General features: G+C 35.0%; 3 protein-coding genes across 8 annotated transcripts; 2 read left to right on the top strand and 1 right to left on the bottom strand.

Moving 5' to 3' along the window:
* Nucleotides 1-188: 188 nt before the first annotated feature.
* LOC105958456 (uncharacterized) lies at nt 189-3,695 on the top strand. Of its 3 annotated transcripts, none has more exons than XM_012982459.2 (5): nt 189-405; nt 513-661; nt 1,807-1,968; nt 2,550-2,665; nt 3,341-3,695. In XM_012982459.2, exons 1-5 carry the CDS (start codon nt 261-263, stop codon nt 3,369-3,371), a joined length of 603 nt encoding a protein of 200 aa, XP_012837913.1. In that variant the 5' UTR covers nt 189-260; the 3' UTR covers nt 3,372-3,695. The 3 variants fall into 3 exon arrangements, with proteins under 3 accessions (XP_012837913.1, XP_088670462.1, XP_088670463.1); XM_088814336.1 differs by having other exon boundaries at nt 229-432; XM_088814337.1 differs by having other exon boundaries at nt 297-432; nt 505-661.
* Nucleotides 3,696-6,745: 3,050 nt separating this feature from the next.
* Nucleotides 6,746-11,870, top strand: LOC105958473 (putative E3 ubiquitin-protein ligase LUL4). Its single transcript, XM_012982474.2, has 4 exons — nt 6,746-7,655; nt 9,757-10,258; nt 11,131-11,233; nt 11,514-11,870. The coding sequence occupies exons 1-4, from the start codon at nt 6,922-6,924 to the stop codon at nt 11,525-11,527; spliced, it is 1,353 nt and encodes a 450-aa protein (XP_012837928.1). The 5' UTR covers nt 6,746-6,921; the 3' UTR covers nt 11,528-11,870.
* A 6,279-nt stretch (nt 11,871-18,149) lies between these two features.
* On the bottom strand, nt 18,150-19,849 carry LOC105958472 (putative transcription factor At3g04930). 4 transcript variants are annotated; one of them, XM_088813683.1, is made up of 2 exons: nt 18,488-19,849; nt 18,150-18,419 (listed from the first exon to the last, which is right to left on the bottom strand). In XM_088813683.1, the coding sequence occupies exon 1, from the start codon at nt 19,723-19,725 to the stop codon at nt 18,514-18,516; it is 1,212 nt and encodes a 403-aa protein (XP_088669809.1). In that variant the 5' UTR covers nt 19,726-19,849; the 3' UTR covers nt 18,150-18,419; nt 18,488-18,513. The 4 variants fall into 4 exon arrangements, with proteins under 4 accessions (XP_088669809.1, XP_088669811.1, XP_088669810.1 ...); XM_088813685.1 differs by having other exon boundaries at nt 18,150-18,405; XM_088813684.1 differs by having other exon boundaries at nt 18,494-19,849.
* Between the last annotated feature and the right edge of the window lie 883 nt (nt 19,850-20,732).

Raw genomic sequence — 20,732 nt, 5'->3', positions numbered from 1 at the left:
GGGGATTTTGGTTATTACAGATATGTGGGGGTACTTATCATTATTTAGCTTAAGTTCAAAGGGGTTTTCGTAATTTACCCTAAAATTGTTCCATTAATTGCGCGCACACAGATACATTTTCTCAACAAAAAACAAAATATGGGGTAGTTTTGTTAAAATGAACATGTGAAGGGTCTTTAAACCAAATATTAATATTTCGTGTCCTAATTAAATTCAGTTTCTTTCTAGGGACATTTTTGCAAATTCACCCAAAAAAACCAATGCTCCGATTGCTTCTCTCATCCCACCACCGTACCAGCCGCCGCCGTTGCATCTCCACCACGGCGAGTCTCAGCTCATCATGGATCGACAAAATGAAAGGATTCTTCACCGGCGAGTCTTCCCCCAAATCGTTCACTCTTCTCCGTCAGTAATTTTTCCGCCCATAATAATGTGACTGCCGCCGATCTCTCTCTCTTTTTTTTTTGTCAATTTTTTTTTTTTTGATTTTTGATTTTGTAAAAGGTGAGCAGGATATGCGGATGAGATGAGAAAAGCAAGGAAATTGGAAGGTTTGAAGCCGATTGCAGTAGGGAGGAGAAGCGACGCCACTTTCGCCGATGCGTTTGAGAAGCAAGAAGCCGTAATTCGTTACCTAGGGCGTTTGGATCCTACTGGTGAGGTTCGCAGCGCCTCTCTCTCTCTCTCTCTCTCTCTCTCTCTCTCTCTCTCTCTCTCTCTCTCTCTCTCTCTCTCTTTCACTATTGAAATTCCTTTTGCTATTTGCATCATCAATTTCAACATTTCTCTTTTTAACTGGATTTTATTGGAATTGATTTTCTTTAGAAATAGCTCAAATCTGAAGCTTTGTTTTGTGAAAAAAGAAAAGAAGCAAATTTCCGTTTTACATGTATAATGTTTTGGGTAAGTTACGGTCACCTCAAGGTTAAATTACGAAAAAAAAAAACCCTCATGTCTGGGTAATTACAATACACGTCCACCCTTATGGTGTCAAATTCAACATAATTTTCTAGATTCCGTGAAATGTTCTTTATTTTGTACTCGTTTTGTGCAAAAATGTAGTTTCTGATGCATTACAATCTGATACTTACAAGCCAAGATACACGTCGTATGATCATCTTGTTACAAAATGTGGAACTTTAATGGGTAAAATGGGTACAAACTGGAAAGTATTCCACTTAATCTAGAAGATTCCACTAAATTTGACACCGTAAGATTGGACGTGTAAGAAGATTCATACTTGAGAGGTGGTTTTAAATTATAATCACCCAAACATAAGAGGTTTTTTCCGTACTTTGACCTTACCTCAGGTGTGACCGTAATTTACCCTAGAGTTTTTAAAATTGGAAGAAATCAAGGGAAAGAACAGTGTGGAAAGAGTTAGATTGCTCATAGTTGATGGAACATAAGAATAGTAAATGATAGGTGCACATATCAAAACAAGAGTTTAAGTTGTGTTACATGAATGAAGAAAGTTTATGGTTTTAAGTTCCCTAATTATCTCGTGAATGACAAATTCGATAGTTAGACGTTGGTTCAGCTATTTACCAATTAATTCCTCGTTTCATGCACTGATGTCTGTCAATCATGCTTTTTTCGGAAGGGCTATGGTTCACATCACTGGAATTTTCTCAGTTGGTTGTACGTAGACTAGTTTATCTTTTGCTAATCTTCGTCATTCAACATTGCAAAATTGTTAGTAGTTAGCAAATTTATTGCTCTTTCGATAAGTTAGGAGATGAAAGTTGAAAGGTCAAGTCGTACTTTAGTGGTACTCACATTCATTTTTGTTTCTATTTGCTGTAGAACATTCAAATTAGTCAAAAGATGGATGCAGCAAAACAATGTAACTGCACGATATTAGTCGTTGAAAGTGCATTCGCAAAGTTTACATGGGCAAAAGAAGCACAGAAAAAGATGGATCAACTTAAAGCAGAGGGCAAACCGATGCCCAAGAGCTTATCAGAGGTATTCCATCAGAATGCACTATATCCCGTTCTTTCAAAATCCTTCTATGGTTTTATTTTGCTATTAGAATATTATTTATGTGCCAGATTTAATTATGACCTCCGTTTTAACTCCATTGAGTATCGTCTCGGGAGCTAGCGACGAAATACTGACACATTTTTCGATTCTTTTGTTTCAATATTATATTATATATAAAAACAAATATGTACATACAATGATATATAACAATACATAAAGATAAAATATCAGTATCCAAAATTGACAATTAAAAACCGAATTCCAGTTTTTTTTTTTGTTCGAACTCTTTACGTACCGAATTTTCATTTTTAGCATGGTTCAGTTGGAGGTGATACATTCTAAATCACTTCCATGAAACATTTTAGTATAAAACAAACCCTGTGTTTTCTGCAGCATTCTTGCCAGTTGCCACCATCACATGACCAACTAATTGATTATTCCTATCCAAGAATCGACTTTCAAAGATTAACTTGAATTTTTTTATCAATGCCACTTTATTTAGTTTTCTTTGTTTCCCATTTATTCAAAGATTATCGAGTTGTGAAGTCATCATTTTATTGCAGGTTCAGAAATTGATGGGGTCGTCCCCCTTGGACGTTGCACGATTAAACATGGCTAAAAGTGGACAAATAAGTCGAAATTCCCCCTGCCCCTGTGGTTCCAAAAAGTTGTATAAAAGGTACGTCCTTTTCTTTTCATATACTAGAAATGCAAAACGAGTTGGAGTACTATTAATCGGACTAATTCCTTTGGACACAATGCACTTCACTCCCTATAAATTTCCCATTTTCGCACTTTCCTCCCTAAAAATTCAAACAAGGGATACTCCTCCTTCGAAATATTATTTTGGTTGCACTTCGCCCCAGAAGCCAATTTTTTGAGGGCATTGTGAAATAAACATAACATTTTAAAGGGGCGATGTGCAAAAAAGTATTGTTTTAAGGGGCAATGTGCAACAAAAATAACATTTAAAGGGGCAACGTGCAACAAAAATACTCAATTCCGATGAATAATCCATCGGAGTTTTGCTATCGGGGCAATGTGCAACAAGAATAACATTTTGAAAGCGGACGGACATTCACTTTTAAAATTTTTGAGGGGGTAAAGTGCGAAAATTAGATATTTACAGGGGAGTGATGTACAATTTGCCCTTCCTTTTATCCGTAAATTGCAGTCATTGTTTGTGTATGATTAATCGGGCTTTCTATTATGCATATCCAATAAAGTTTAGGTTGAAATAGGTTTCAGTAAATTATTTCACTCCCTAATTTCCGCAACTTTTGCCAACTGAAAATCTATTTAAAAATTTAGTTTTTATTACACTTGATTTGTCTTATAAGCTTTGTATCTGAAGGTGCTGTGGGAAAGACAATAAAAGCAGTTGAAAGTGAAAACTAACCGTAATCGCATTTAAGACACTCGGGCGAAAAAAGTCAACCTTCGGCTAATATATACTACTATAAGGTATGAGTTTAAGAAATCAATTTTCTGTATTATTCTTATCACTGTAACCTTTTTAAAGTAGTGCTGCATGTTTTGAGCCACGTTATCGAGGTGCAAATTTTTCGATTTTCTTTTTTTCATTTTCTTTTTAACTTGAATTGGCATATGTTGTCTTGAAGTGGGACCTTAAAATTGTCGTTGTGTAACTTAAAATTGTTAGTGATGTCGTTTTGGATTTTGATAGTCATGGTTAGTAGTTCGTATAATTGTATTGTCTAAACTCGAATTTGCATCTCTCTTTGAATCCTAAGTAACAAATCGGGCATCATACGTGATCGTCCAGGCATGTGTTTACTAGAAAAATAAAAATATTAAAATTGAATGTGGTTGCGCGTTTATCGAATATAGCATAGAACAAAGTTGCGATTGTTTGACAAGTGGAGTATCTTGGCAAAAATTACGAGAATACAGTACATATATGGTTGGATGCGAGTTTCTTCTTTACCAGAAAAAAAAAATACTAAATCCAACAGTCTACAATACAAGCTACGAAGTTACAAATAATTGCACATTGCTCTATCAGTTTTTAAATAAATCAAAATCAACACAATATAGATTCTAGAAGATCTAAATAGGCCACAAGTGCCAAAAATAAAATGTTTACTAGTAGTCTAGTACTAACAAAATGTCAAAATATGAAAGTCCGTTTTTTCAGCCTAAAAACATGTCAAAACAAATTAAAAAAATTACAATTATAATTTATTTATTTTTTGAAGGAAAAAGTACACAACATTAAACCCTCATAATTTTTTGACATGTGACATCTTTGAATATAAATTTCTACATAATTTAGTTATATTTTGTTTATCTTTTCCACTTTGCAAATTGAAAATTAGTCCGCTGCGAAAGGAAATGAAAGTTTAATTTGACATTTTGCACTACGAAAAGAAATACTATCGAAAAACTAAAAATACACCAAGTGATTAACACAAAAAATTTAAAAAATACAACAATGATTTAAAAAAAGAGAAAGAAAAAAAGAACCAATATAGAGTAAATTGCAGAAACATGAATCCTATCGCAGAGATATAGAACGGACATTTGGAGCTCTTCGATCTCGGTTTGCAATTATAAGAGGAGCGGCTTGATTTTGGAAGAAAGAAGAGTTACATGAAGTCACGTTTGCATAATTATTATACACAATATGATAGTTGAGGAAGAACGAAGTGGATATCTAAATGACAATCTTGATTATGAAACTTCACCCTACTGTCCCGCTTCATGAGCTTTCAAAAGATTTAAATAATATGAAATATGTTAGTTTTCTTGATCAACATCGAAATCAAGGAAAACATAAACTAAAAAGAAGATTGGTAGCATATTTGTAAGATAAACGTGATCAGATAGATAATGATGGTCATGATTAGGGGTGAAAGTCGGATGGATCGGATCGGAATTAACCTTTTCGGAAAATTTCCAAAAAAATTCGGAAGTACAAAATCAATTCCAATTCCAATTCCAAAAATTTCGGAATCTAAAAGTTCATTCCAATTCCAAAAGGCCCGGAAATTTCGGAATTTCGGAAAAAAAATCAGAAATCACGTAAGCTTTAAAATTTCAAAACTTAGCCGAAAATTTCTATAATGTTCATAATTTTTCAAAAATAAGAAAATTCACGGCGATAAAAGTAAAACTAATAACTACTAAAATTCAGTTCAAAAATAAAAATAAAAATAAACACAACGTAATATCCAATAAAACTTCTAATAACAATTCATTATGTCAAAATCCAAAAACAAAACTTATAGGTGTATTTTTCGGAAAATAAGTATTATATAATATATATTATTTATAGGTGTATTTTTCGGAAAAAATTCAGATTTTTTCGGAATTAATTTCGGAATTAAATCGGATCGGAAATCGGAAATTCCAAATTTATTTTATATAATTCCAATTCCAATTCAAAAAAATCGAAAAAATTCGAAAATCGGGATTTCGGAAGTCGGAATGAAAAAAGTTATTCCAAAACCGGAACTTTTCGGATCGTAATCGGCGAAAATTGGAAATTCCGTTCCAACTTGCACCCCTAGTCATGAATCATGATGATCATAATAATGTTAAATGACACCCCTCAAACAGATGGTCGTATTGCACTTTGCTCCTCTAACAAAAAATCTTTACACGGATTTACCTAAACTCGTTAATTCGTTACACAATGCCCCCTAAACTCAATTTTCCCACAATTTTGGACGAAATGTTAAATCATGTGCGTTAAATGTGAGATTTGCAGGGGTAAATCCGTCCCGTCACTTAAGTTGTGTATATTAAGAAAAAATTAATCATTAAAAAACAACCCAAGGTTTTAAAAAACTAGTAAACATTTTATTTTATGCTTTTAAAACAAGGTTTTAATGGGACTCGTGTGATCTTCAAAGTTATCAATGAAATAATTTATTTTGCCAAACAAAATGTAGGATCGTTTTTATGATAAATTTATATTGTAACGTTTCATTTATGAAATTATTGTTTATGGGTGATTTGATTATATGTATAATAATTTCAGTTTTATTTAATTCATGTTTCAAAAGTTTTTGAAATTTATCACAACTTAATTATATAGTCAATACAATTATTACTTAAAACCAGAACTATAATCATTTTTTGGAAATAAAATAGGGTAAATTTACGATTAAAATTATATTTATAACATTTTGTGATACATTTTGTGAAATGAGTATGACATGGAAAATCAAACCCAACCCTACTCTTTATTAATGGCAAAATGGTAATGTTTTATTATTTGGTGTAAAATTTGATAGAATTGTTCGGAGACCAAATACACTATTTGTTACCAAAAACTGTAAAATAGTATATTACGGGTAGAAGATAAATTCATTTTCTCACCATCGAAAAAAGTATTTGGTTAAAATATAGTCTTAAAGATGGAAGATGCTTAGTGAGGGAGGTTTCTCCAAAATTTCCTTAAGAATTAAGGTATTGATGCTATTATACAAAAAAAAAAAAAAAAAAAAACGAAAATCAAAATTTTGACCAAGTCATTGCAAAATTACTATTTAATTTAAAAGTATTTTCTAATAAAGATTATTCTATATAGAAAAGTAATGTATGTCTAACGCCTATGAAATCAAATAGAAACACCACTATTTATCAATTTTATTATTTTATTACTAATACATGTATAAAATATATTTCTAAAAAGGACTAGATGTTAAATATTGACCTAACCTAACCCCACCAAAACATAAATTAAATAATAAAATAAATAATTAAATTAAATAAAAAAAACAATTATTCCAAATTTATTTGCCTAATAAGCATCGAATTTCATTTGGAGACAAGTTCAAACCGATTTTGCAGTGGTGTAGTAGTGGGGTTTTTTTATTATTTGACCCCAAATCAGAATTCTACAACTTTCAACCACCGCCACCACCGCCACCACCGCCACCGCCAATCCCGCCGGCAACCCCAAACATGGGAAATTCCTGGAGTAAAAGGTTCCACCGCCACAGCCGCCACCACCATCCTCAGCCGCAGCCGCAATCGGAGCCGCAGCCACAGCAGCCGCCGCAATTGGAGCCGCCGCCTCCGCCGCCTCGGCAATCGGAGCCGCAGCCGCCACCTTTTCCTCCACCTTCCTCTTCACCAAACCCTCCTTCTCCGATCGCGTTCCCCCCAATAAATTCACCGCCGGCGATTCCACCACCACCACCACCACAACAACCGCAACTTACATCGCAACCCCACGATGATCTCAATCCGCCGTCCCAACCACCAAGCTACGCTTTTGCAGCCTACGCCCCTCACTCTACAACCCCGCCGCCGGAACAACACCCTTACCCCGCCGTCCCCCAATGCCCCAACCGCCCTCCGCCGTCGCTCCCCATTCAACCCTACAACAACAACAATTACAACTACTCCAACCCCAACTACTATGTGAGGCCCGTCAATACGATGGGTCAATACTCCAACTACCGTCCTTATTACTCACCCCAAATCAACATGTGGGGCCCACCCGCCGCGCCCCCTCCTCAGCTGCCGCCCCCGCTGCCGCTAATACAGCCCGCCCCCTACGTGGATCATCAGAGCGCCAAGAAGATTAAGAATGATGTGAATGTTCATAAAGACACAATTAGGCTTCAATCGGATGAGCTGTACCCCGATTGCCACGTGGTTACCTTCACCTTTGATGCTTTGGTTGATGGAAGGTATATCATATTCGATTATTTTGGGGTACAATATATTTTACTCGTTGTATTAGAATTATGTGGTTGTTTCTCTTTCATTTTGCCTTTGACTTTGATAACATTGATTTGGTTAACATCAGTAATCAATACTTACTCCCGAGAAAAGGATCGAAAATAATGTGTGAACCTGTCAATTGATACCGACTATGAACTGAAGTGGCTAAAATAAGTTGATCGGGATCGTATATAACAGTAGGCATTCAAAACATCTGGCTAAAATAAGTTGATCTTGATCATGTGCATATGCAGCCGTCTATTGAAGCTTACACCGTTTTTAGTGAAATAAGTCTAATCTAGATGTTTGAATTTCTCGTCATTTTATTTGTGATATATATATTGGAGTGCTGTTGATTCCTGAAGATTTTGTTTCTTACTATTGTTAAAGAACAAAAACGAGCGCAGCTTGTTTTAGAAGCCGAAGCCCCAAAAATTAACTTCAAATGCGAACAACAAACTGCCAATTATTTGTTTGTGTGTGTGTTTTGGAGGAAGTATATGAAACTATTAAATGATAATGGAGTGAGTCTTGGGCCTCGTTTGGTTGGGGAGATTAGCCATTATTAACTAAATAATTGGACTTCCTTTGATGTTTGGTATCCCCAATAACTTGTCGGATCGACCCACAAACATTATGTTATCATGGCTTATCTTGCCTTTTAGGGAGTTTTTTTTTTGTTGGACGTCCCAGAGTCCGATAAAATAATTGGATTTTCATTAGATTATTTAATCTTATCTTGTCAACCAAACGAGGCCTTAGGGTATGATATTAAGAAATGAAACTATTTATGGCGCAATGTGTAAGTTGTTTGGCCCTTGATCAATTCTTCTTCACTTATGACTCAAGTGCAGTACTAACGCTGCCCTGAAAAGGGATAACTTGTTGAAAAGGGATAACTTGTTGCCTGACCGAACTTTGCATACATCTGGAAATCATTATTAGGTGTATTTTTCTCCTGTTTTACTATTGTCATCGTCTACTGTTTGCTTCTTAAGGTGGGATATTTTTCGACAATTGGATTCTACGGCTAAGGGTAAAGAATATGACCTTTTTGCCCCTCAATCTCATGTATTTTCTGAAAATTAGATTCTATAGTGGAAACTATGCTGTTTAACAGGAATGGTGTTGGTAATATCATTCATTTTGTTATTTTTTATTTTTTTCGTGCGGGGAAAGTTGGTTAATTTTTTCATTTTGTTAATTTTGGAATGGTTTTTTTCATTTTGTTAATTTTGTTATTAGTTTCATGTTTTGTTCACATGACTAAGCATACATAAAAAGCATGCTTCTATTAGGAAGAGTGCTTAAAGGTGTATGATGCATAAAACTTAACATGTAAATGCGTTTACATGACACGATCTTCTGGGGAAGATGTTCTCTAACATATTAGCATGCCCTTATTCTGGACAATTACTGTCTACCAAAGTTCGGATAATTTCGTATCGCATTTGCTTCTTTTGTCCATCTGTTGCCAGTGTGACCTTTTGCTAGAATTTTTCTGTTCATTTCGTGCCATTTTCAGTAGGTTTTACTTGAATGTCAGAATTTCAGTAACAATAAAGTTCTACTGCTGTGTAATGTAAGTAGAATACTTCATAGAATTCCCTAACCGCGACTCACGTTGAAATGACATGAAAAAACTTGGGTTTTTTCTTTTTTTTTTTTTTTTTGACTTAGTCGAGCATAGAATCAATCTCTCCTAAATCAAGTTTTGGCGTCCAGCATCCAAACAGCTGGTTGTTTCTCGAATTGGGACATTAAGAATTTAATCGTTTGTCTGAAATAGCATAAAAAAAAAAAATTCAACGAGCCCAAAGTTTGTAAGTATTGCATTGTATAATTTAAACAGTCCAACTGTTATGAACCTGTAGAAACTTTATCCTTGCCAAGAACACTATTTGAAGACTAGTCTTAAATTTCATCATTTTTTTAATTTAAATATGAAGGATTTATTTAAATTATTGCCCAACAGTAGTTTCTTGCTGTCCAAACTATTAGCATGACTTGTTATTATTTTAATTATGATGGTGGCTTTACCTGATATACTTTGTGATTATGTTGCAGTATTACTATCTTCTACTTTGCCAAGGAGGGAGTCAACTGTAAATTTATTCCATTATATCCGGATATCGTGCCTGCAAAAATTCCGTTCCAAAAAGGACTTGGACAAAAGTTCTGCCAGCCTTCAGGAACTGGTGTGGACTTGGGCTTCTTCGACATTGATGACCTGTCAAAGCCTGTTCCAGGAGAAGACGCTTACCCACTCGTAATATCTGCCGAGTCATTTTCACCGTCTACGAGTACAGCCGAGCGTACAGATGCCGAACTGGTTAAAGCGTCTCATGCTCAGATCTCTCAGGCTGTCTTGGAAAAAAAAGGTGGTAATTTCCAAGTCAAAGTAATAAAGCAGATTCTGTGGACCGACGGGGCCCGCTATGAATTGCGTGAGATTTATGGGATTAGTGATGCGGATGAAGGTGCTGTCAACGATGTTGATTCGGGAAATGAATGCATCATTTGTTTGACTGAGGTCAAGAACACAGCTGTCTTGCCATGTAGGCACATGGTAACTACCTTAACTTCAATCTTTTTCGGTTTTGTTCTTAGATGAAAATATTATTTATAAGTGATAATGTGTTTGCGGAATGAAAGAAGTTAATTAGTTAATTAACCACATTTAATTACTATTCATACTTCAGAACGTCTCCTTAAAGTCTTGGCTTTTGATGAATTAAACATCCCATTTGACATAATTAGTTAACCACTCGTCTCCGATATGTTTCGTAATTACTAATCCTTCCCTTCATATTTATGTTGTTGATATCATCATTTTTGTTGAAACTCGAATCAGAAGGGGAAGTTTGGTAATTGTGGAGGTTCATGTAATTATGGACGAAGAGTAAAGAGTTGTTAACTACTTCAGATAGAATATAAGTATAATAAATCCCAATTTTCATTCTCTTTGAATGAAATTCTCTACAGATACCGGCCAGAATAAAGAATGCAAAAGGATTGTTATATGCTAATTTTAGTTGCTTATTTAGAGAATAGATATCGAAATAAATAATGACCAAGTACTAAAGCAAAATGAGGAAATGAACCATGATTTTTCGATTTAGTTAGATGAGTTAACTGAAAAAGATTTTTATTTTTTTTTATTTATTAATTAATTAATATTTAACCTTGCCTACTCTTTCTGAAAACTATTTCTGGTATCCCTATCTCTTCCTTTGGCATTCTATCGAGACTCCATTCACAAAGTAGAAGAACTATGACCTCGTTTGAGAATGTTGATGGGATTGATAAGATTGATTGAGTTGTTAGTATTTAGGATTACACTTTCCATGATACCATGATATTTAATCTCTGATTATCTTATAATTGAGATTTGTGATTATATATTTTATTTTGTGACGATTCTGTTTTATTGCTTTGCAGTGTATGTGCAGTGACTGTGCCAAAGAGCTGAGGCTCCAATCAAATAAATGTCCCGTTTGTCGGCAGCCCATTGAAGAGCTTCTCGAGATCAAGATTGATGAAGGTATAATACTAGAATCCAGTAGTTAGTTCGGCTTATGATTTATCAGTGTGTTTTTTTTTTGTGGTCGAATTTCGTGATTATAAGAAAGAATTGAATAGAAAAAAGAACGTGCAATGATATATCGTTCTTTCTCGTTTTAATGAATTACAATTATTCTTTAATCAAATTTATAACATCCGAGAAACAATGATTGATTTTAACAAGTTTTTCGAGTAAGTAAAATTATTTGTGATCTTCGTTTATCCCTCTCGATTTTTTTCATGAATTACTGCATTTTCAGAATCTGGAGTTTAGGAAGAGGAAGTTTAGCACGTCGGGACGAAATCGACCAAAGGCTTCTATATGAATATTTAAATCATACACAAAAAAATTGCAGGTTGGAGAAAGATCCCTCCCTCCCTCCCTGCTTATCAAGATCTGTACAGTTCACAGTGTTATGTATTGCAACTTTATATTTTTGCACATTGCATGTTTTGGTATTTGCCTTTACTAATTTTATTTCTCTTTCTTTTTTTTTTCTTGCTAAAGTTTGTTTTATATTTATTTGTAAATGCTTTACTAATTTTTGTCCTTTTTAACTCCAAAGTTTGCAGTAAAGTGTATAAAAGAAAAGAATAATCATATTTGATCCCTGCTTTGATGGTGCTTATTTTTATTGAATTCTTTTATTTCTTGGTGCAATTTGCTTAACACTTTTCAAGTCTACTTTTCTTTCTGTTTGTTACTGTTCTCAATTTTTTTCATTATTTCCCAAAATAAAATCACTTTTCTAAAATTATGTTTAAAAAGTTTCTCTAAAAAAAATTAAAATGTTACTCTCTCTAACAAACATGTTTTTACTAAATTCACTTTATTTTTCAAATTCTTCTTACAAAATACATTTTTCCACCACCTTTTAGACATGATTTGATTGATTACAGTAAAAATTTGTCTCTTCTCCAAACACATTCAAATTTTATTTTATTTTCAAATTATTCTCTCGAAACATATTTCTCTAAAATTAAATGGAAACGGAATCACAAAACCTTACCAAACATAGCTGACTCAAAACTTAGGCTCGGGCTACATGAATAAATGCACTCTACAATACAGTCCTCATTCAACTCTCTTTATTTAAGTTATTTATTTTCAGTCTAAACTGTCCGAAAGATTTGAAGCAAATTCAATATATACGCTTGAACTTTAAGCTATAAAAAATAGTTTTGGAGGGACTTTAAGCTAAATGATCCTTTATTCCTTGGAGGAACTAGATGAATGTGCAAGATGACCGTAATCGTTAATGACCACTTCTTCTCGACAACCATAAATTGATATAATACCAGAACTATTACAATCTCATACTTAGGTGTAACATAAATTCATATTATACCAGAACTATTACCACCTCATACTTAGGTGTAACAAATAAGCGGTGCCAGGGTACCATGGTCCTCCCAAAATAAATTTGGTATTAATATAATGTATTTTATAACTTAAATTAGTGTGTTTGGTCCCTCTTTTTTTAAAAGAATAATTTCCTCTTTGAAGAACAAGTTAAGATCTGAACTTTCTAAAGGTAATTTAGTTATAACTCATTATCAATTTTCTTTTTATTGATTTACATTATTCTTAATAGGTTTTCAATTTAAAAACTTTTAGGGGTAATGGCAAATAGGCCCATGACAAGGGCACTTAATTAAAATAGGGACATCCAACTTTTTTGTCTTTCAAATAAATCCACCCCATTCAAACTTATTTGCAAATAAGGAAAATCCCTTTATATATACCAAAATTACCCCCAATTCATTTGAAACCCAATTTAACTCCAATTTCATGATTTACACCCCAATTTAGCCCAATTTCATCAATTAACCAATTTTAACCCAAATTTTAATTTTGACCCCAATTTTAACCCTAATTCGTATCAATTCCACCCATTATGCTCTAACTTCTTTAATATTACACATTGACCCCGGATTTTAACAAATATATCACATTAACCCCCAAAACTTTTTTTTTTCAGTAAATAATTTTTTTTCTGAAATATTTTTTTTCCGGCCGATTCCGGCGTAGACCGCCGGTCTCCGGCGTTGACTTTTTTTTTTTTTTTTTTTTTGAATTTTGTTTTCCTGAAATTTTTTTCCGGTCGGTCAACGGCCGTTGACCGCCGGGTTTCCGGCGTTGACTTTTTTTTTTTTTTTTTTTTTTTCTTAAAAAAAATATTTTAATTAATTTTACTGTCTTGGCTGTTAAATTACTGTCTCCGGCAGCTATTTAACTATCGGAGACAGTAATTTAACTGTTAATCGACTGTTTTTTTTTTTTTTTTTTCTTCAAAAATATTTTAATTAATATTACTGTATTCGTTGCTAAATTACTGTCTCCAGCAGTTATTTAACTGTCGGAGACAGTAATTTAACTATTAATTGACTTTTTTATTCTTAAAAAAATATTTTCAATTAATATTACTGTATTCGTTGCTAAATTACTGTCTCCAGCAGTTATTTAACTGTCGGAGACAGTAATTTAACTGTTAATTGACTTTTTTATTCTTAAAAAAAATATTTTTAATTAATATTACTGTATTCGTTGCTAAATTACTGTCTCCAGCAGTTATTTAACTGTCGGAGACAGTAATTTAACTGTTAATTGACTTTTTTATTCTTAAAAAAAATATTTTTAATTAATATTACTGTATTCGTTGCTAAATTACTGTCTCCAGCAGTTATTTAACTGTCGGAGACAGTAACTTAACTGTTAATTGACTTTTTTTTTTTTTTAATTTTTTTCCTTAAAAAAAATTTATTTAAATTAATATTACTGTCTTGGATGTTAAATTACTGTCTCCAACAGTAATTTAACTGTCTTAGATAATAATATTAATAATATTATTGTTCGGAAAAATAATATTCATAATATTACTGTCTCAAACAGTAATATTACTGTCTGAGACAGTAATTTAGTAGTCAAGACAGTAATATTATTTAAAATATTTTTTTTCTAAGAAAAAACAATTCAAAAAAAAAAAAAAAAAATCAACGCCGGAGACCGGCGGTCAACGGTGGTTGACCGGCCGGAAAAAAAAAAGCAGGAAAAAAAATTTCAAAAAAAAAAAAAAAAAGTCAACGCCGGAGACCGGCGGTCTCCGGCGGTCAACGCCGGAATCTGGCCGGAAAAAAAACAGTTCAGAAAAAAAATTATTTTCTGAAAAAAAAAAGTTTTGGGGGTTAATGTGATATATTTGTTTAAATCCGGGGTCAATGTGTAATATTAAGGAAGTTAGAGCATAATGGGTGGAATTGTTAAGAATTATATTATTGAGGGTATTTTAGACTAAAGACATGGGGATGGGCTTAATTGAGAGACTGTTTTTTTTGTGGACTAAAATGCATTTAAGTCCAATGTGATGGGCCTTTTTGCCATTTGCCCTAACTTTTATATATTTTTTTCGGGCATCTTGCACATTCATCTAGTTCATCTTTACTCTTTGCGTAATTATTGACTTAATTAAAGGAGTTTCATTGAACATATTTTGAATATAGTGTATTTAGTATATATATATATACACACGATTTTAATTGAAATGTACAAATATTTACATATTTTAATGAATTTTGTGTGAAAATATTCATTAAAAGAGTTTGTCTAATGGGTTCCATGTTTGTTAAGATTGCTTAGGTAGGGCCACATAATTATCAAGACTAAGCATGTTTATAAGCTTTATAAGCATGATGTTCGTAATTAACTCGAAAATTTTGAACGTGCAACGTGCCAAGATATAAAGGTGAACATTGCAAGGATTTACTTTAGTGTTGTTAGCCAAATGCATTACACATTTTTCCACAGGGTTTTAATTAGGTAATCTGATATGCTATCAGTACGTGTTTTAGTGGTCTGAACTGCGACTTTATTTCATTTGCAAGTTTTGAAGGTAAAAACTCACGAAATAGTGTTTTTTTAAAGTTTAGGTTACGGAGCACGAAAAAATGTGTTTTAGATTTTTTTTCCTTTTTTGTATTATGTGGAGTTTTACACAAATCATAAGCCTGTGTTTCGTGTAAAACTACCCAAGTTCAGTAAGTTTTTTTTTAATCACCTCATTTTTATCACTCAAATCAATATGGGAATAACAATAAACCTAAAATGAAATGCAAATACAAGTATTATTGGAGATAATAATATTAAATGATACATTTCACTAACAGCTTAAACTTTTAGTTGAAAATGGTCATTCAATATGGTATGCCAAACGTAAAGGTCCCGAGTTCGAATCCCACAGTCACCCATTTCAAATATTTCATGTGCAAGGCTTCAAAAATTAATTCGTCCGCACTTGAGGGGGCGTATTGGAGATATTAATATTAAATTATTTCTTCATTTTTTGCTTGAATTTCGTTTGAGATTTTGCATGTGGTTTTCCACTTGAACCTATCGAACTTTTAGCTATTTTCGGTAGATACCTTTCGAATCTTGAGTGAATTTCGACAGCTTCCTATTGTGTACCGGTGGCTAGGTCAGAGCCCAGATGACAAGGATAAAAAGAAGGCCGTCAAGTTGGATTGGTTGAAGCAGCTCCTCAGTGGGGTGACTGAGAGGGCTAAAAGAAGGCCCTTCACGACTGGCTCCATACTTATATGCTTCTAATACGAGCCTATCAAGTCAAGTGGGATATGACATTTCTTTGCAATATACTTGTGAAGATCATGGCAACAAGGTAGACAATGATTCTTCGGATGATGCAACTGTAAGACATATCACTTGGAAGCAATTCTTTCGACTTGTCCGCCTCAACTTTCAGTTGTTTAAGAATTTACTTAGATACATTTCCGCGTACAACAACTTTAAAATGTGTTGGTACGCATTTATGTTTATTTCAAAAGATTCTTTGATGGAATTGTGTTGTTCGAGAATTTGATTGTGGATATTCATATATGACGAGGGTTGATTTGACAAACTATTGAGCTTGTATAAATATTTGAGCTAAAGTCCATTGATGGACGGTGATCCAATAATATTATGTTTAATGAGCTCATAATTAGGTCAAACCTCAAGAATATGTATGACTTATAAATATTTTATAGTCTTACCAATAAGAGGTACGCTTTATTCACACATGATACACACTCCTACACGCACTAAATCACACTATCAGCACATCGATCTCACATTGTCTTCTCTATTCGTTTTCCTTATCATTTTACTCTTTCTCGAACTATTTCCCCAACTAACTTGAGGGTCGGAGTTTCTCCCCGGGGCTCAAGCCCCGGAATTTCAAATGATCGGAGTAGTTTTCCGGCGGTTGAGATCTGGGAAGGTCTTCGAGAAGAGACAATGTTGGTGGTGATTAACCTCCATCAATATAAAAATCCACGAAGTTGCCAGTTGATTTCCCCAGGTCTTTTTTCGTCCGTCCGTGTACACCCTCCACCTAATTAGAAGTGTACATTCCAAGATGAGGACACTTATTTGTCCATGTCATTAAACATTTCTCCTTGAAAGGATCCAACCTTGAATTAGCTACATATGCTATAGCCTCCGGATAATCAACAAATGATTATTTCATGACTCTCAATCCCTATTGAGCGCCTCCACAATATTTCGATCAATCAGAGCCGACCAAGCCGACTGAAACGACACACAAATGATGATTTGGATGGAGCACATTTCTTATTGCTTTCATCAAAGTCAAATCCCGATATGTTACAATGCAAATAGGCAGAGGACATTTTTCCAAGATACGTAATGCCATTAGAACTTTATAAGTTTTTTCGTGGTCCAAGTAGGCAATGGCGACGGAGAACGTCTTGTCAGTACAAGTAACACCTATAATCTCCAACGATTGATTTTGTACGTGCAATTCATGATGTATATGTACGGATAGTAGTCTGCCAACTTAATGCAAAAATTGAAATTGAGACATGTTAGATAACTCTTCAAACTTTATCTTCTGGCAAATATTGTTAACTGTTTTCATCCCAATTACATTTGTCACATCCCTTGGCTTCAACGTTCTTAGAATTGCCTTTGGTTTGACTATTGTTTTGAACAAACTTTCAACAAGTAACATCTCTTCTTTTATTAATCTTTCGGCATATGAGAGTCCTTGTAAGTTTCAAATAAATTGTGGTTGTGAATACTACTGACAATAGTAAACTCTGACCGAACATTTTATCTAATATTATGTCCTTCAATTTAAACATGCAATTGCATTTCTTAGAACTGAGGTTGGTGAAGAAGAAGAGTTTGACGGGGTTTTGAGTGTGTGGTATTTAACATTGAATATAGTTAAGAGTATTTACGTCCAAAAATATTAAAAAAATTAAACTGAGAAGGATTTTGTATTTGTTTTAAATGTCCTTAAATTGGAATAAAAAATAAAAATAAAAATAATGACGTGGGCCTATTGGCCGAAGCTCAACAAGCACATAGATTGAAAAGTGTAGCATGGCTTTTAGAGTAAAGTAATTTGGTACTCACTTAAAGCGTTTCATCACCCTTTATTTTTCTTTTTATTTATCCTCACAAATCCTACACTGCTTGCTTTTTCCCAAAACTAAAATAACTTTTCCTGCAACCCGAAAAAGAGAAAATTGAACTAAATCTGACTGAAAAAGAGAAGCAATTGCCAAGACCAAATTTTGATAAATTAATAGAAACAAAACTTCGTTCAAACGATAACCGAATTTCGCCAAATTAAAGAAGCAAAACTTCATTTTGCTCCGTTAAGACAGCATTCATATTTAGCTCCCTCAATAGACAAATCGAAGACGCAAAAAGATTCATAGCATGACAACGAAAACAACTACTAAGCAACATTAACTAATTTTTCATTTAATCGCTTTCCGATAATGGTCATCCACACAATACTTACGCCATGAAAAGTAGACGATTAGTCTTAACAAACCAATTAAGCATAAAGCAAAACCTATAAAAAAAATTAAAAAGAAAAAAAAGAAACTACTTATTTGTGCCATAAGTTTATAAATCGAGGTCTTTCCTGCTTCCGTTCGACGGAAGGAAATCACTGGCTAATACATTATAACACCCAATTACGCCATGAAACCGAGCAACTAGTAAATTTTTAATTTACATGTCAAACTATTCTAACATCTACGTCAAGAAAATGAGCAAGCCATCAAAGGCAATGCACAACCTCAACTCATTATTCACCCCAATCGTAATCTAAGCATGATCTGCACTTTCACATCTATCAACAATCAAAAGGTTAACAAAAAGATAAACGAAAAAAAAAAAAAGGCCAAGAAACGCACTTACGACGACCAAGAAAAGTTGTCGATCAATCAATCCCCCATGGATCTTAGCTCGTGCAATTGCTCTCTAATTTGATCCTGCACCAACTCCAGCCTCTTAGAGAACACTTCCAACTCCAACATTTGTTGCTTCCTCCATCTGTTGTTGTTGGCGATTTTATCCCCGCCCATGGTTGCGTTAAAACATACGGGCAGCAAATTTTGTGGTAATCCGAACCCGTGTCCACAACAAGGACTATTGGAATTCGGAGTGGAGCTCATCGAATTGGACAACAACTCCTTGATTATCGGCGACAAACAGCTCTTGACGGTTTCTTCGATCACACTTGGCATTGATCCTGATACCCCCGGAGTTACCCCCATGCCGACCGCCGGAGAAGCCATTGGAGCCACCGGCACTGCTGGCGGAGTGTTGTTAATAGTACTAATCGGGTTGGCTAGCTCTACTTTCACTACTCCAGCTCGGTTTCTCTTCTTTGGGCGCGGGATTTTGCTGTTTATATCAATGCCGTTAGGTTTAGGGCTTTGGAAATAGGCGAAATTGGGGCTGTTGAGGTCGTCATCTTCCTCTTCGATCGGGGCGGAGGCAGGGGCAGGGGCGGCAGGCAAGGCGGCGTAGCCGTTGAAGGCGGTGCTGCCCCAGATTTTGGAGGAGATTTCGAAGGTGGCTTGTTCGTGGGCGGTTTTGAATGAATACTCTTTGCCGGAGGCGAATTTGGCGACGACGTTTCGGTACTTTTTTTTGAGGCGGCGGAGCTTTTCGACGAGCTGGTTCTTGTTGAAATCGAGCTGGAATTTGCTCTTGATCTGGTCGTAGAACGCCGCCGTGTCGTGGTGGTGCTGGGAGGAGGAATTGTGTGCGCCTAATCGCTGCGTGGTGTAGTCGAGAAACCCTTGGAGGAGCTCAATTTCGTCCTCGTCGGTCCAGAGGCGCTGGAACAGCTTCCGTGACTCGTCCGGCGGCATCGGCTTCTTGGCGACGACGATCTCCTGGTGGTGGTGGTGCTCCGGCTGTTGGAGGCGGAGGTGGGGGTGGGGATCGGGGAAGGCGACGGTAACTTGGGCGGAGGAAGTGAACGGGAGATGGCGATCGAGGGCGAGGGCGGCGGAGGAGGCGGAATCGCCTTCGTCGCGGTCGGAGATTTCTTCCTCATCGTCGTCGTCTTCGATTAGGTCTTCGTCTTCGTTGAAGATATTAGCGGCGGCGGCGGCGGTGGTGGTGGGATCATCGGCGGAGGCCATGGGGGAATAAAATAAAATCGAGAATTGAAGGGGGGTGGTTGGGGTAATTGGTGGTGGTGGGGTTTGGAGTGTAAAAGGCCGAGATGGGGTTGAATTGAACCCTTCAACTCACGCCACCTACGCTACGTTAGTCTATACTCTATACATACACCTATTGTTTGCTAAACCCACTCAGCCCAAAAAAGCCACGTCTCTTTGGTTATTTTGTAATTCATTGGTGTTTGACTATTCACCACATGGCTGCGGCTATATGCAATACTCATTCCACTTGTGCAAGACCAAATTTTAAGAAAGATTCTAAAAGATTCTATTTTATTAAGATGGAATGACAAGTATGCCCATAAATTAAATTGACTTTTTTTTCTCATGTAAGACCAAATACAAATAATGAGAAAAAAACAAAAATCGACACCAAGGTGTCGAAAAACTATGCTACAAATCGACACTTAAGCGTCGAATTTCATAGGTCAAAATCGACATTGACATGTCGAATTTATAGCACAAATTCAAATGTCGAATTTTATACCTCAAAATCGACATCTAAATGTCGATTTTTAGCTGTAAAATTCGACCTGTACATGTCGAATTCGTTTGCGCGGGATTTTTTTTGGAAAATCGATTCTAGCTAAAAAAACCCATAAATGCATACATTCTTGGGTTCTTCCATCGTAGAATCTTCTATTTTGATGTCTCATGACTCCATACTTGCCATCTTTGTAAGATTTGTTGAGTTTTGATGATTTTGAATTTCTAGGTTTTGTGGGTTAATGGAGGGGGAAGGAGAAAGGTCTTGTGGGTTTTGGAAGATGGAGAAGATGATAGTTGATCTTGTGGTTTTGTGGTCTTGTGATAGGGTTTTTTGTGTTTTTGAATTTTTGGTCTTGCATATTTGGAATTTTTTATTTTTTTAATAAATAAGGGTATTATAGTATTTATACATTGAAAATTTTAATTTGGTCTTGCACAAGTGGAATTAGTCTTGCATATAGCCGCAGCCTAACTTTATT

Source organism: Erythranthe guttata, chromosome 14, assembly GCF_056151865.1.
Source record: "Erythranthe guttata isolate IM_541 chromosome 14, IM_541, whole genome shotgun sequence".
In the NCBI taxonomy this organism is placed as follows: Eukaryota; Viridiplantae; Streptophyta; class Magnoliopsida; order Lamiales; family Phrymaceae; genus Erythranthe; species Erythranthe guttata.
This window is presented reverse-complemented; position numbering and strand designations above follow the sequence as displayed.

Coding starts and splice junctions, on each gene's coding strand:
- LOC105958456 (XM_012982459.2), top strand. CDS start 261: ATGCTCCGATTGCTTCTCTCATCCCACCACCGTACCAGCCGCCGCCGT. Junction 662..1,806: donor GTTTGGATCCTACTGGTGAG/GTTCGCAGCGCC, acceptor TATTTGCTGTAG/AACATTCAAATTAGTCAAAA. Junction 2,666..3,340: donor TCCAAAAAGTTGTATAAAAG/GTACGTCCTTTT, acceptor TTGTATCTGAAG/GTGCTGTGGGAAAGACAATA.
- LOC105958473 (XM_012982474.2), top strand. CDS start 6,922: ATGGGAAATTCCTGGAGTAAAAGGTTCCACCGCCACAGCCGCCACCAC. Junction 7,656..9,756: donor GATGCTTTGGTTGATGGAAG/GTATATCATATT, acceptor ATTATGTTGCAG/TATTACTATCTTCTACTTTG. Junction 10,259..11,130: donor TCTTGCCATGTAGGCACATG/GTAACTACCTTA, acceptor ATTGCTTTGCAG/TGTATGTGCAGTGACTGTGC.
- LOC105958472 (XM_088813683.1), bottom strand. CDS start 19,725: ATGGCCTCCGCCGATGATCCCACCACCACCGCCGCCGCCGCCGCTAAT.